General features: G+C 36.1%; 2 protein-coding genes across 5 annotated transcripts; one reads left to right on the top strand and one right to left on the bottom strand.

Annotated features, from left to right (window-relative positions):
• Nucleotides 1-316: 316 nt before the first annotated feature.
• Nucleotides 317-6,613, bottom strand: mettl8 (methyltransferase like 8). Of its 3 annotated transcripts, XM_034885071.1 has the most exons (10): nucleotides 6,423-6,613; nucleotides 4,594-4,750; nucleotides 3,930-4,021; nucleotides 3,468-3,832; nucleotides 3,273-3,322; nucleotides 2,468-2,528; nucleotides 1,471-1,610; nucleotides 959-1,065; nucleotides 809-874; nucleotides 317-592 (listed from the first exon to the last, which is right to left on the bottom strand). In XM_034885071.1, the coding sequence occupies exons 2-10, from the start codon at nucleotides 4,743-4,745 to the stop codon at nucleotides 426-428; spliced, it is 1,200 nt and encodes a 399-aa protein (XP_034740962.1). In that variant the 5' UTR covers nucleotides 4,746-4,750; nucleotides 6,423-6,613; the 3' UTR covers nucleotides 317-425. The 3 variants fall into 3 exon arrangements, with proteins under 3 accessions (XP_034740962.1, XP_034740961.1, XP_034740964.1); XM_034885070.1 differs by having other exon boundaries at nucleotides 809-1,065; XM_034885073.1 differs by lacking the exon at nucleotides 6,423-6,613 and adding an exon at nucleotides 4,524-4,543 and having other exon boundaries at nucleotides 809-1,065; nucleotides 4,580-4,696.
• On the top strand, nucleotides 6,396-13,493 carry dcaf17 (ddb1 and cul4 associated factor 17). 2 transcript variants are annotated; one of them, XM_034885065.1, is made up of 14 exons: nucleotides 6,496-6,650; nucleotides 6,756-6,859; nucleotides 7,704-7,794; nucleotides 7,888-8,024; nucleotides 8,146-8,224; nucleotides 9,533-9,622; nucleotides 9,727-9,834; nucleotides 10,212-10,314; nucleotides 10,425-10,567; nucleotides 11,301-11,410; nucleotides 11,585-11,672; nucleotides 11,804-11,887; nucleotides 12,934-13,089; nucleotides 13,176-13,493. In XM_034885065.1, exons 1-14 carry the CDS (start codon nucleotides 6,516-6,518, stop codon nucleotides 13,281-13,283), a joined length of 1,536 nt encoding a protein of 511 aa, XP_034740956.1. In that variant the 5' UTR covers nucleotides 6,496-6,515; the 3' UTR covers nucleotides 13,284-13,493. The 2 variants fall into 2 exon arrangements, with proteins under 2 accessions (XP_034740955.1, XP_034740956.1); XM_034885064.1 differs by lacking the exon at nucleotides 9,727-9,834 and having other exon boundaries at nucleotides 6,396-6,650; nucleotides 13,176-13,492.
• The last annotated feature ends 444 nt before the right edge of the window (nucleotides 13,494-13,937 follow it).

Below are 13,937 nucleotides of genomic sequence, written 5' to 3'. Positions count from 1 at the left end.
ATTTTTTACTTAATTTACAATTTAGTACATTACAAGTTTGAACAATTAAGTCAAAAGTTGGACATATCTCAAAGTATGGATTTAGCAAGTAAAATGCTTGATTTGTCAGAATTCTGACTTTTTGATTGTTATGCAAAACTATAGTGTTCCACTTTGTAATATATAGCCTAACTGAAAGATAAAAATAATGAAACGTTAATTTTATTCCAATCCTAATCAAGGTTTTGCATGTTTAAAGTCTAATACATGTTCACTGTGTTAATGCAGTGATCTACAGGAAATAAAGCCAGTTAACACCTCAGCTTTGTTTGACAATATGTTTTATTAGTTTATTCAATAGTTTGTTGTTGTACACACACTCCTTTGGTTCAGGATTGAAATAATGAGCAGCAACGTATAAAAAAGGCCTATACTATAGCCCCAAATTATATAGTGAGGTGTTGTGTTGAAAGTGGATATGATTTCCTGTACTTGCTCTGCATCCAAACCCGGTGCATTACAATTTTCTTCCCTCTGTTCACTTGGAGTCGTCTGTCCTCCAGATTCTGTATTTCTTCCAGTCCAGCATTGGAAAATAAATGATGTACCTCATCTGGGAGAAAAAAAATAATTGTGAATTACTTAGGGCACAAGTCTCCACTTCCCCAGAAAACTTTGACAGACACCACAAAAAAAAAAAGTAATAAACTCTCAGATTGTTTTGTTTGGATATTTTCATGTCATTTTATCCATTTAGTTAACTGTTCAGATATACTGTATTATTTGTAGATTTTATTTCCGACATAAAGTTTGAAAAGCTCAGAAATACCTTTAGTGAAAAAGTACACGCATGTTCCATCTCCACGTGTGTAGAAATTCTCTGATAAGCACCGCCCTGAAATTGTCACAAAAATTCCAACATATTCAACAAATAAGGTAAAGTAGATACAATGGCTATATTCAGATGTGGAAGGCTCACCCTTCTTAACCCTGAGTTGTGAGAAGTCATATCTCCCGTAATCACGGAAGAGGAATATCCCTCCATGTTTCAGGTAAGTAGATAGTCGGTTCACAGTTCCTTGCATTCTGTCAATTAATGGAACAATAATGGTGTATGAATGCTAATGGAAAAATAAAGGCTATGTGGGAATTAATTAATTAATTAACAAACTACTAAGCAAGTAACAGAAGCTGAGATTTCTCTGTATGTGGACAGTGCTAAGGTACCAATTAAGTGCATTTGGTAATAATACAGCTTAAAAATTAAAACATGCTGCCATCCCTTGAATGTCAAGTAAACCACTGTACAGTGTTGTACTCAATAACATAATACAGTTAGATTTATGTGTTTTTTGTAATGACATTCAGGCAAAGCCTGGGGCAAGTGAAGGTGAGTCAGGGGTGTTACTGGGGTTGTGGAGGGGTCCAAAGAGGGGTCTGGCAGGTAAGAAATGATATATGGCTGTCATCTGTGATTTAACCTTCACATACCGCTCTGGATGAATGGAAGAGAGCACAAAGACTGCAAGAATAACATCCAGGCTCTGAGGAGGGAAGGGAAAGGAGGCCATCTCCTCACAAATGTCATGGACAAAGGCATGACACACAGAATCATCGTAGTCTGGATGGTCCTATATGAGGAAAATAAAGTAGGCTAGATCCCAAACAGTTTTATAGTCACTCAAAGTACATTTCAAAATGGTAGCTTAGACACAGATTTTGGCAACTGTATGCAACTATTTTTAAGATATATTGATTAAACTGGTACAGTTGTTACACACATTAATACTGGCCTAAAATACACACACATGCTCAGCACTTATACATGCACTAATGGACACTAAGTCCTTTTTTAAGGAAGTTTCTATAATGACTTACAGGAATTTTTTTCATCACATGGCCAAGCTCTCTTGTTTATTTTTTTTCCCCGGGGTAAATGGGCTTCAATATAAAACCAATGATTAGTTTAAATTAAAGTAGTTATTTGCCAAACCCAAAATAAAGATAATTTACCCTCAAACTACGTTAGAACCTGTGCAAAAATATCATCTACAAATGACCAGGTTCTCTTTCTCTTCACATTTAAATTGACTGATTCAGCTGTAGCTTCTAGGGAGAGCTTTGAGTTATTCTTCAGGACTTTGAAGTATGCACATTGTGTGTGGGAACAATGGTCTAACTACAAAATGAATGGTCATTCTGAAAGCTCAAAGATTGGCATTAACAACACTTCAGTGTACACTACAGTGAATAAATGAAATGTATTACTTCATCAAAAATGAATGTAATCTGTTTAACCTTTTAGCAGTCTATTGTATGACTGTAATTACCCTCGACATATTGTCCACATGACATGACCACAGTAAGCACACATCACGTTTGACTTTTTAAGTATAACTAATATTAGTCAGTATTGCTTGAAAAATGTATTAACCTCAATACAGTATATGTGTGCATGTTGCTACTATGCAATTTTAGAAAATCCTACCTTAACCAGCTGAATGGCACACATGGAGAAGTCACAACAGTATAAAAATGCGTCTGTTTCTCTGTGAAACAGAACAGCCAATTTAACAACCCTTGACTAATTACAAATACAATCTTTATACACATTTATTTTGAAGGAGCTTTTAATCCGGATTAAGCACTGAAGCCAATATTTTAATTAATTTATTGCCTATTTCCCAAAAATTGTATAATATGCAATCTCTGCCTATCTGGAAAAACAATTATAAGGATATTGCAGAAACAGGAAGTAAAACATGTTAAAGGATCTCCTCGGGTTCAAACTAAAGGCTGAGGTGCTTCCCAATACCAGCAAAACGTTACTCTTGTCCTTTAACACTGTCTTTACCCAGAAATTGATTTTAATGCTGATATATTGCCAGCTATCCTAATAAACTACGCATGTTAAGACCCCCTCCAGGAATCACTGTCTAAAGAAGCAAAACAGGGCCTTTTTCACAGAAGAAATTTTGACATTTTAAATTGGGTAAAGAAAATATGTAAAATAGGTCAGGGTCCTGGTAATGGCATGGACACTATCATGGCTTACTGGGGCACTTGATTAGAACAGAGCCAGTGCCATCGTTGTTAGTAACACCTGTGCAATTTCCTACTATGACAAATCAAAATGTCTGCTGTGAAAAAAGCCTGTTATTAACAAGTATTTTTTAATCACGTTTGTTCTTCTGTAGACATAGGTTGCGCTGAAAATTGACCTAGTATCCACACTAATAATGTTGAAATGCACTTAAATGGAATATACGGAAATATCTCAAATATTTACTCACTTTATGGAATTAACAATGGGAAATACACTGTTACCCACCCCACATCCAACCTGGGAAGAAAAAAAAGTTTGCTGTTATGTTACACTTTTAGTATAGCAGCTAATAGATGCTACTTTTTATAACTCAACTGTACATTGGCCCACATGCAACAATCTATATAAAAAAAATTGAAATAAATATATGTGTTTTTAATACCTCCAAGATCCTGAAAGACGCACGCTGGCCAGGGTAAGTAGTAGTCTGTCTGGCATCTTCAGTTGTTTCTGGTGCTGCTCCTTGACGGGACTCTGTCTGGGGATTTGATGTTTCTGTATTTCTGTGAAAGTGTGTGGGGCTGTTGTGTTGCTTGTGTCTGGTCTCTTTGTCTCTGCTTGATCCAGAAGGCTGTGGGTATGACGCCTGCGGATTATCCAGACACCTGTTTTTGGCTTGACTTTTTGCACCGGAAGGAAGCAGTTCTGGGAACTCTAAAAACAGCCACTTGCGATCTTTAAAGAACTTATCCTGGTGCATCTCGTAAAACTTGTCCCAGTACTGGAAAGCCTCTGTGTCAAATTTACCTGTGTGAACAAGATTTCAGGATAACTTTACAAAGGTTAGTCCCAATCACATTAAAATCTAACTTAAAAAAATACTTTTGCAGGAATAAATTCTTGCCTTGTTCCTCTAAAGGAATTTTTACAAAGGCATTTTCTTTTGCCTTCTGCTGTGCATTTTCTTCATCCTCTTCTGTCCATTGCACATGATCCCTAAAATATAAAGCATTACAAAAGCAAATTAAAGAAAAAATTTTTTTTTATAAACGCCACACTTTTATTTTTGACACAGTCTTCATGAGCAAAAAACAAAGATCTAAGACTTTTTTTTTTTCTATGTGGCCTTTTATTGTGGCCAGCCTAAGACACATCTCTGCAATAACAATACTGTCTAATCAGCATCTGATAAGCCACACCTGTGAGGTGGATGGATTATCTCGGCAAAGGAGAAGTGCTATCTAACACAGATTTAGACAAATTTGTGAACAATATTTCAGAGAAATAAGCCTTTTGTGTACATAGAAAAAGTTAGATCTTAGAGATCTTTGTTCAGCTCATGAAAAATGGGGGCAGAAACAAAAGTGTTGCATTTATAATTTGAATTTTGTTCAGTGTATTAAACTTTAACATATAGGTGTATTGTTGCATTTTAAAGTTAAAAAGATCTCAACTGTAACCCCAAATTTCTGCTCAGTATCATTAAAAGTAGGCACACCTATTCTGTAATCCTACTGTCTCCATAAATGCATTCAGACGTGTGACAACTACTACTGTACATTACTGACCACATGTTGTGCTTAAAGATGTCATCAGGATTGGTCAGAATCCTTGAACCCAGCGGAGCTGATGGTCTTCCTCCTGTGCCCTTCAGTCTTGACGACAATCTGCTGTAACCTTTAGCCAATTTGGCCACAGAGAAGCTCCGTAGTTTATGCATTTACACTGTAAAAATATGGAAGAGTAATATATATTTTATAATTTTTTGACAGTGCACCCACAGCAAAAAAGCTCATGGGAACTGGTACTGCTATATGGAAACAAAATAATTGAATTACTCTTCTAGCAATATTTTGCTGCGGGATATTGTCGTCCATATCTTCACATTCTTTTCTTAATAATATGCTTTATTTCAGGAACAATTATTGGTTTATTATTAATTTATTCAAGCAATAATGTCATAAAGAGCCGTATATTATATATATATATTAGGTATTATATAGATATCATTTTTAATATGCAATTTTGTGTTGCTGTATTTTTGTTTGGAACAAATTTCATTTTGTATTCCCCTGCCCCATATACAGCAACCTAAGGAGTTGCTATTCTAAAAAATATACAATTTAGGAATCTTGATTTATTTCGGTTGTTCGAAGATAATGCATACAAAAGACAAAGAGGTTTATGTTTTGGCAAGAATAATATAGGATTAAGATAGAACTGTCTTTATCCTTGACTGTTATATGTATTGGATTGTTTGAGATGTTTTTGAAATGACCTCAATGATCTGCAGGTCTCTGTTAACTACAAACTTAATTCTAGTGGGGATCCCAAAGTTAGGTAACAAATATCAGGTTGAAATTTGAAAAAATGTGAATGCACAATACATGTGGAATATTTATATTTGATGGAACTGTGCATCCAAAGAGTATTTTGTTAATGTAAAGATACAGCTTCAATACAGAGTTGGAACAAGCCAACACAGCATCTGTACATATAATACAGTTAAACAGTGTGAAACGGAATCATTTTTTCAACCTTAAAGCTACTTCAGGGAAAATAAAACTAAATGTAGAGGGGTGGTAATATACGAGAATGAATTTGTAGTATGGGTCACCATATTACACAGAAATAATAAATAGGTCAGTAAGAGAAATATAAGACAGATGTAATTATAAATGTCAGAGAGACTGAGTTTTGTAAATTGTGGGCGGAGGAGTGGGGTGGCTCTGATTGGTAAACATCCTGACTGAAAGTGTGAATGTGGAGACAAGGAAACAGTTAAGCATGTATTAGTGCAGTGCAGGAAGTATTCTAATGAAAGGAAGAAACTGTTCAGGGAACTGGGAGCAAACTGTTTTTAATTTACACTTTTTATTGAATTTGGACGGTTCTAACAAATAAAAAAACAACTGGAGTAGCCTACCTGCGAAATATTGGAGCATATAGAAAAATATAGACAATTAATATTAAATAAGTTGTAAATAGCGAATAGAAAACAGAGGAGGGCAGCAATACGCCATAGTTGCGTCTAGCCTGCCAGAAACAAGAAGAAGAAGTGGAAGACTGCAAATATGGAGCCGCAGCTAGCATGGGATCTTATTGTCCACTAGCTAACCTTTAACTGCTGACATCGATTTATTTGTTTTACCCCGGGGTAACTAACGTTAAAATTACACAGCTCAACCAACGCTAGCTTATATATAACGACCATTGTTGACTTTGACTTTTAAACGAAGTAAACGAGATATCGATGTTGCAATAGCTTAAAAGCGCTAACTTTAGTTAGCATTAACTTTTAGAGCCAGGAAAGATGTTCAGTAGTCTCCGGAAGATGGAGCTCGGTGCGTTCTGACTTTCATTGCTACCTCGGACTGGAAAACCACAACGCCCTTACCTGGCTCTGTAAGTTCTTGGGGGTCACCAGCTAAGGACTAAGGTTGTTGTCGCCTGTCATGCTACCAGACAGTCCGCTTGCAGAAACTACCACATGCTGATGGCGCCGTACCGGAGAAAAAGAGCCGTAAATGCCACTGAGCTGTTGAACCGGAGGAGTAGAGGTATCAGAGATCCTGGGACTCTGATCAGACACAATATGAAGGTCCTTAGAGGGATCCTCCTCCAGGTAATAGAAAAACAACAACTTTTTAGATATTGACTGTAGCTAACTGATTTCAATAAATGTTTTAGTTACTAACTTACCATCTTCTTTATTATTGTTACATTGTAGGACAACAGGGATTTCATTAAAGCATGGAGCAAGACCTCAAAATCCACAATGATGTATGAGAGTGGTAAAATCTATTTTGAAAATTACCAGAACTGCTACAGCTGGTGAGTGTAAATAATTAACTTTAGTCTTCAGCACACATTCACCAAATACCTTAGAGCAGATAACAGATCAAATGCAGCATCTTAAAAACTGGAATAAAATAGTCAATAGTAAAATAACGTAATAATACACTAATGTATCTCTAAAGAAATCAAAATCTGAGAATCACTGCAGGGCAGCAGTGAGATGCAGACCATTTACTTTCTAAGAGAAAGTGATAATTCCACACCATGATGTAATATAAAACATCTTTTATGAATTTAGTGACAGGCCTTGTCTTTCGAGACTTGATACATGGCTCACCAGATACAATTTCACCCAGTTTATTTGTAACATCTATTGAATCAAAATTGGCGTTGTGTGATTAAAACATGATGATTATGTACATGTAGAGCTGGATGTTATGGAGAAAAATAAATTTCCACATGTTTTTGACCAAATACATCAATGTCAATGTTACAGCAATATTGTAAGGTTGACTTTTGGTGGTTTCACAAAAAATTTACACAATGTCTTTTTAGATACATAATCATCAATAATGTGGATATACTGACTAAGTGGGTAAAGGCAAATAAACAGCTAGAACAGTCTGGTAAATTTAGAAAATGACATAACTTTACTGTAATGCAGCCTGTAAAACCATGAAAAGACCACACGTGTCATATCACAATATGACAATATCAAAAATGTAAGGTGATATATAGTCTCATATATCATCGTCAGTATAATATTGATATATTGCCCAGCCCTATGTATATGTGTATATGTGTGTATGTAAAGGACACTGAGAATAGAATAAAAGGTTTTACTCTACACAAAATGAGTGATTAAATCTTCTGGTTTCAGTGTTCATTCAGAGCCTCAAGTTCTATACAAACTGCCTAAAAGATCTAAATTGGAGAAATTTGAAGATGCCTTGCTGTGTCAGAGCCCACTTGTAAGTGAGATAAAAAAAAACTAAAGGTAAACTTTCAATAACCAGATTTAACAACCCAGGTTCAGATTATTGTTTAATTTGTCTTGTTGACAGGACAACACATTAGCCTCCTCCTCTGATCATAAACCCAGCCTCCTAGTTTTGACGGCCAACAACTGGCTGTATCGCCTTTCAGCTGAAACGGGAGAAGAGCTGCAAAGAGTTTACCTCTCTTCCAATCATAAGTTCAGGTATCATCAACGCTCTGAGTTCTATGTTCTCATAAGGGAGATTAATTCCTTATTTTAGTTCATTTAAAAATGTAAAAAAAAAATGTTTTAAGTAAAAACTTTACTTTGTTGTTTTTGGTAGGTATCTTGGCTGGGATGTTTCTCAAGAGATGTTTTATGTTAAATCTGTTCAAAACAAAGACACATTTTTAGCCCGACAGGTAAGTTATTTTCATAAGTTCAAGTGTTCTGCCTTATTATAGAGTGACAATGCACTTGATTAAGGATAATAAAGCATAGGATCTTCCTTTACATAGATTGTTTGCAGTTCATGAATATTGTCGCATTGTAAAAATCTAGGGAAATGGATATAAAATCTTTGTAATGAGTATCACTTGTTAATGACAATGATGCCAAAATCGTAATTACAATTTCTCAGAGAGCAAGGTGACATTTTATGCAGGTTTTGTTCTAAACCCCAAAATGTTAAAGGTCCCATGGTGTGAAAAATTCACTTTGAGGTTTTTTTAACATTAATATGAGTCCCCCTAACCTGTCTATGGTCCCCCAGTGGCTAGAAATGGTGATAGGTGTAAACCAAGCCCTAGGTAATGTTGGGCTAACAATTATACCCCAAGGTTCTTATTTGGAAGGAAGATATTCACAATTGCAGTTGGAAAATAGAGTGTACTTTATTACAGAACGTTCTGGAGACAAGGTGCAGGCAAAATACATAGAGACAAGTCTCAGCAGCAGATTACCCAATTGTCTTTCTTCCTCTTCCTCGGCTGTCCCCTTATTAACACATTTCAGACACTCCCATTAGAAGGCTCAGCAACTTTAGGTTTCGGTAGAGACAAAACAAGGTCATGTAAGCACTTAATTTATTACAAGAATTATAGACTCCTCCTTTGTCTGGTGTTGTCTCTTCAACTGTTACATTTGCCTGATGTTCTTTTCCAGTGCAACATTTACACTGAACTGAACACAACACCCTCAAATGATGATTATAATTCACACAATATTAAGCAATGTAATTTAAAATTCCAACAGTATCCTGCTCTGGCTTTGAGAAAATGAAAGCTCAGATGGGCTTTCTCTGCTTTGCCCACCCAAAAAATTTGGCCCACCCATGAGAAAGAGAGAGACATCATGGCTTTCAAACAAGGAAAGTGGCAGAAGGTCAAGGCCGCACCTCCACCCTCTACCTCAATAGATACAGACTCAGAAATTGCACATACTAAGGAAAGCTCATTGTGGGAGTGGCTGTAATTCTGTGGCAATTGGGAAAGAGGCTACAGATACAGTATTAGGCAATCATTAAGGCCTGGATAAAAGCAGCATGTCATGGGACCTTCTAATTCACAATAATCAGCAAATCATAAAAAGCAGTTTGAGAGACTGGAAGCAGGGAAAGCCATTCCTTTTTGCCTAATAAAATACTAAATAGTTTCCTTTCATTTTTTTGTCCAAAATCTCTGATATGGAAAATAGACGACAACACTTTATTTGTTCTTTTTAATTCACAGGCAGGTATCACTCAGACCACGGTGATGCACCTGGCCATCTTTCATGTCTTTCCATTACAAATTGTAGGCATGTTGGAGATCAACAAAAAGGTATGCAGATTTTATCGTAGTTTTTTTTTTTCTTACATTTTTTTAAATGTGCCTAGAGGATTGTTATGTTATTATTAAAATGTGTCTAAATTATATTCTTTCAGATATTTGGGACTAGTGTTACTGATGTTGTTCTGTCTCAAGGTGTCCTTGTGGTGTCTTACAGCAACAAGTCAGTCAAACTGTACAGCTTTAAGCACATTGTACAAAGGGTATGTATTTTTTAATCCTTAAACAGCACTTTGGGCGCCTGGGTAGCTAACCTGGTAGAAAGGTTAAGTCCTTGATGCAGCGGCCGCATGTTCAATTCCGAACCCGCGGCCCTTTGTTGCATGTAATGCCCCCTTTCTCTTCCCTTTCATGTCTTCATCTGTCCTATAAAAAAAAAAAGCCCCTAAAATAATCTTAAAAAACTAATACAGCATATAAATATAAAGGTTTCAATCTGATTTATAACATTGCATCAGGATTCCATTTATTGATTACTGAATATGTGGGGATATTTGCATTTTCAGTGTTTTGTTATGCTTCTGGCTCATCCTGCTGCTTATAGCTCTGTGTATTTGATGGATATTTTATTTGTTTTCAGTATTTGACAGAAAAGTTAACACTTGGAAAGCAGAGTTCACTTCTTGGAGGCAAGACAGTGGGAGATGTTCCGTTTGGTATCCCAGTCAATATCCAGATCACAGGCAAGTCTGTTTTAAGGCTAGACAGATGTTAGTAAATCTACTTGGCCTCCGTAGGAACAAATGTTTTTTATTACAATGTAAAGTGTTTTTTTTATTGTTGTATTCTGCAGATTGTCCTCCAGTGCTTTTTGAGGTGTCATGCACTGATAACAGCATCCAGATCGGAGGCTACCCGTGGCACTACATCTACACACCACCGCATAAAAAACACAAGGGCACTCACCACATCTGTTCACTCAAGGACAGCACTATGGTATGCTGAAAAAATCATTTAAACTTCAAAAACATACACTAAAATATAGATACATTTCCCTAATCTTGTTGGACCACCAAATTGATCAATTGACCAATGATCCAAATACTTCTGTTCAGATCTTTTCTGCATGTGTACTGTAACACAAGCTTATGCTGGGTTTGGTTTCTTTGCTGAAACTGCTCACATTTATTTATTTCCGGAGACAACTGTGTGCAATTAAGGTGCATACTACTGGAAATTGTGTGAAAAAAACATGAAATCACATTTAAGCTTCTGCATTTTCCAAAACACAAGAAACCACAGTTTTGTTTGATCGGTGTGGTGTGCCTGAAATACAGGAAAAAATACTGCATACATTTACAGTGTAAGAGAGAAACTTGTAGCATTGTTTTAAAAAAATGAAAACATTTCTCAGCATCAGAAAACCCCCAACAGCATAAAATACACATTTTAGCAGATGCCTAATTATTAAACTGATACACATATCAGTGATATTGTAACTTTTAGTATGGTTGCACATCCCAAAAAAAATTGATAGAATTAATGTGGAAAAGAAATTATACTTTCCTGCTACATTTTCTTTTGGATTACTTTTAAGAGGAAACCTGGTTATAGTTATGTACTCATGGTACTATGTGCAGTTTGCTTTGCAATTAATAATGAATAACAATGAATAGTGCGTGTCCTAGTTAAGGAGTTAATGTGCTACTTTTTAATTTGATGACATTAGGCAACAAATGGAATTCAAAACATGAACTGCTGCTCTCTAGAGAGTGATGGGATCTTCTTCCACCCTGATGACTCAGGAAGAATCATTCATGTTGGACCTGCCACCATAAAGTGAGTACTACAGTAGTAGTACCTTTTGCTCAACTAAATTAAGACAGCGCTGAAGTATCTTGTGGTAATTTTCCTCATCCCTTGTCACTAAAAGCAATTTTGCTGTGATGTTTTTTTGTTTGTTTTTCTTTTCTTATTATACTGGACATGTCCATTGTTTGTTTTTTCTTCAAGTGTCCTTAAAATTTGTGGTGAACTAAACAGTGGTCTGCCATCGAAGGTACTTGAGGATTTCTCTATGGCAACGCATCGGAACAGCAATGTAAGTGTCAGTCAGTTTCCCTTGCTCATGAATTAGCCTCATATACTGTATAATATGTGTGCACTATAACATTGGTGAGTCTGTCTTGGTGGGATCCAAATTAAATGTTTCTTGCTTTACATCTACTTCAGCTTACCTCACAAGTCACTGTGACATCATCGGGCCGCACAGTGAAGAAACGATTTCATCAGCTGGATGACGACCCAGATCAAGAGGTGCCAAAGTGATTTTGCTTTTATTATTGATCCATTATCTGCAACAACAAAAAAATTCTAAAGAAGAAAGATATAAGTTATGAAGACCTAAAATTTGTATAGGATTTATTTAAAATAACATAAGCATTACCCTTTGAAAATACATAATTCTTCTGTGAGTAATAGCTGAGACAACACAGCAACGCAACACTGGATGTAACAAGTATTACAACTTGATTGAAGCTAAGAACAATTTAGAATAATGGACAAGGAGAGGTACATTTTAGTCCATTAGCCAGCGGTTTTGTAACACTGTTCCTTTTTGTCTTTTATAAATAACTTTCAAAGCAACTAGATGGGGTTGCCTGGGTAGCTCACCTGAGGCTCAGTCTTTGCTGCAGCGGCCACAGGTTCGATTCTGACCTGCGGCCCTTTTCTGCATGTCTTTCTCCCCCTTTTCCTATCTTTAGCTGCCCTGTCTAATAAATGGCAAAAGAAATAAATAAGAAAGCATCTAGATGTGCACTACATCACCTTCCAGTTGGAAATGGCATCAGTTCAGCAGCTCCATTATTCTCAAGTCCTCAGGCCACTTTTTATTTTTACAGTTTCTTTGGTCATCCTCTCTTTTGCTTTTGACCAAAATCCGATCAGTGGTGACTGATACACCACCTGAGAAACAGATGACCGCAGTTAACAGTTAAATAACACAAGTTCAAAATGAAATCAAACATGATTGTTGGGTTTTTCAAACAGCGCTGTTTTCATCAGACCAGTGAACCAAGGAGTGGTTTCCAAATGTGCATTTTATTCAATGTGCAGAAAGTTCAGGATGAAAGCTTGATTTCTTCAATAAGTTGTATTGTTCTGACACCTTTTGAAAGAACTCTCTCCATCTTCCGGCCACATCATTGTCGGCTGCACCTGTAACCACTTCTAATAGTTATATATAGCAATGTGAAGTTCATCTCGAGGTCAGTGAAGACTGGTGTAATAAAGTTCAAGACTGGTGATACAGACTTCTCAGTTAGTTTCAGCTGCTGGAAATGATCCTTTCAATTTAACAGACTTTCCGTATGGTGGAATTTGAGGATGAGCTCGACCTTTTGGCAGTGGTGGTAACTAATGGTGAGGAGGGAGAAGGCAGAGCCCACATCCAACTGCATGACAACCAGAGCGGCCAGTTACTGCGGACCGTTGATCTGGTGGAACCTTGGGACGAGGTGAGTGACCTGAGATGAATGTATCAACGTTAAGCTGAAGTTTGTGTATGTAGATTCATTGGTGTTCTTATATTTTTTGGTTTCAGACTTTTCGACATGAGTTGTTTTTTGACAAAGACACAATTGTTCATATTGAACAAAAGAATTCCAACTTCTGCTGCCATGTTTACAAACTCAAGGCTGTCAGCAAATAAATGACATTTATTGTTTAAGATTATGTAAATATTTGTTTCCAACTCTTTTTGTTCAGCTAGTCTGTTTTTTCATATTTGGATCAGTGTCATTTGGTGTGAATTACATTTGATGATCATGGTTTGACTGACATCATTCAAAGTTTCTGAACTGTATATTAACAAGTCTTGTCTTCTTTACCTACGTATTACATTTTTTACACTCTTAATCTTTCTCTAAAATTAAAATCTTTTTGGTGACTGTGTATTTCTGCTTCCTTTACGTCATGTCCATCCAAATTTTAAGATATTCAAAAGTTGCTTCTATGGTATGAGTTCATTGTCTACTTGCTTTCACAATCCACAGTTCTAATATGTTAGTTTAAACCGTAAATAAGGTGGCGAAACCCGGCTATTTATTTGAAATTGTAGGTTTTGTATCAAGCTACAGATATACCCAAAGATATATTAAGCCCTGGAAGTAACGTTTTTTTTTGTTGCCAAATTTAGAATAGTTGTAAATAGAAAAAAAGTAATACTAAAAGATCCCCCCACCCCGTTCTAAACATGTAAACAACCTTTATTTACACTAAGTAAAAACCACATTAAGTGAGTTTACATCATAGAAGAAAAAAAAACGTGATAAAAGAAGCAAATATATTCAGTAAAGAAAATGTT

This window comes from Etheostoma cragini, chromosome 11 (assembly GCF_013103735.1).
Source record: "Etheostoma cragini isolate CJK2018 chromosome 11, CSU_Ecrag_1.0, whole genome shotgun sequence".
NCBI lineage: Eukaryota > Metazoa > Chordata > Actinopteri > Perciformes > Percidae > Etheostoma > Etheostoma cragini.
This window is presented reverse-complemented; position numbering and strand designations above follow the sequence as displayed.

Bases quoted from the DNA above. Each gene is read 5' to 3' on its own strand.
- dcaf17 (XM_034885065.1), top strand. From the start codon at position 6,516: ATGCTGATGGCGCCGTACCGGAGAAAAAGAGCCGTAAATGCCACTGAG. The intron at 8,025-8,145 runs GTATCATCAACG...TGTTTTTGGTAG, and splicing joins TCTTCCAATCATAAGTTCAG to GTATCTTGGCTGGGATGTTT. The intron at 11,888-12,933 runs GTGCCAAAGTGA...TCAATTTAACAG, and splicing joins ATGACGACCCAGATCAAGAG to ACTTTCCGTATGGTGGAATT.
- mettl8 (XM_034885070.1), bottom strand. From the start codon at position 4,745: ATGCATAAACTACGGAGCTTCTCTGTGGCCAAATTGGCTAAAGGTTAC. The intron at 3,323-3,467 runs GTATTAAAAACA...TTTTCTTCCCAG, and splicing joins CGTCTTTCAGGATCTTGGAG to GTTGGATGTGGGGTGGGTAA. The intron at 1,611-2,467 runs GTAGGATTTTCT...TTCCTCATATAG, and splicing joins GTGCCATTCAGCTGGTTAAG to GACCATCCAGACTACGATGA.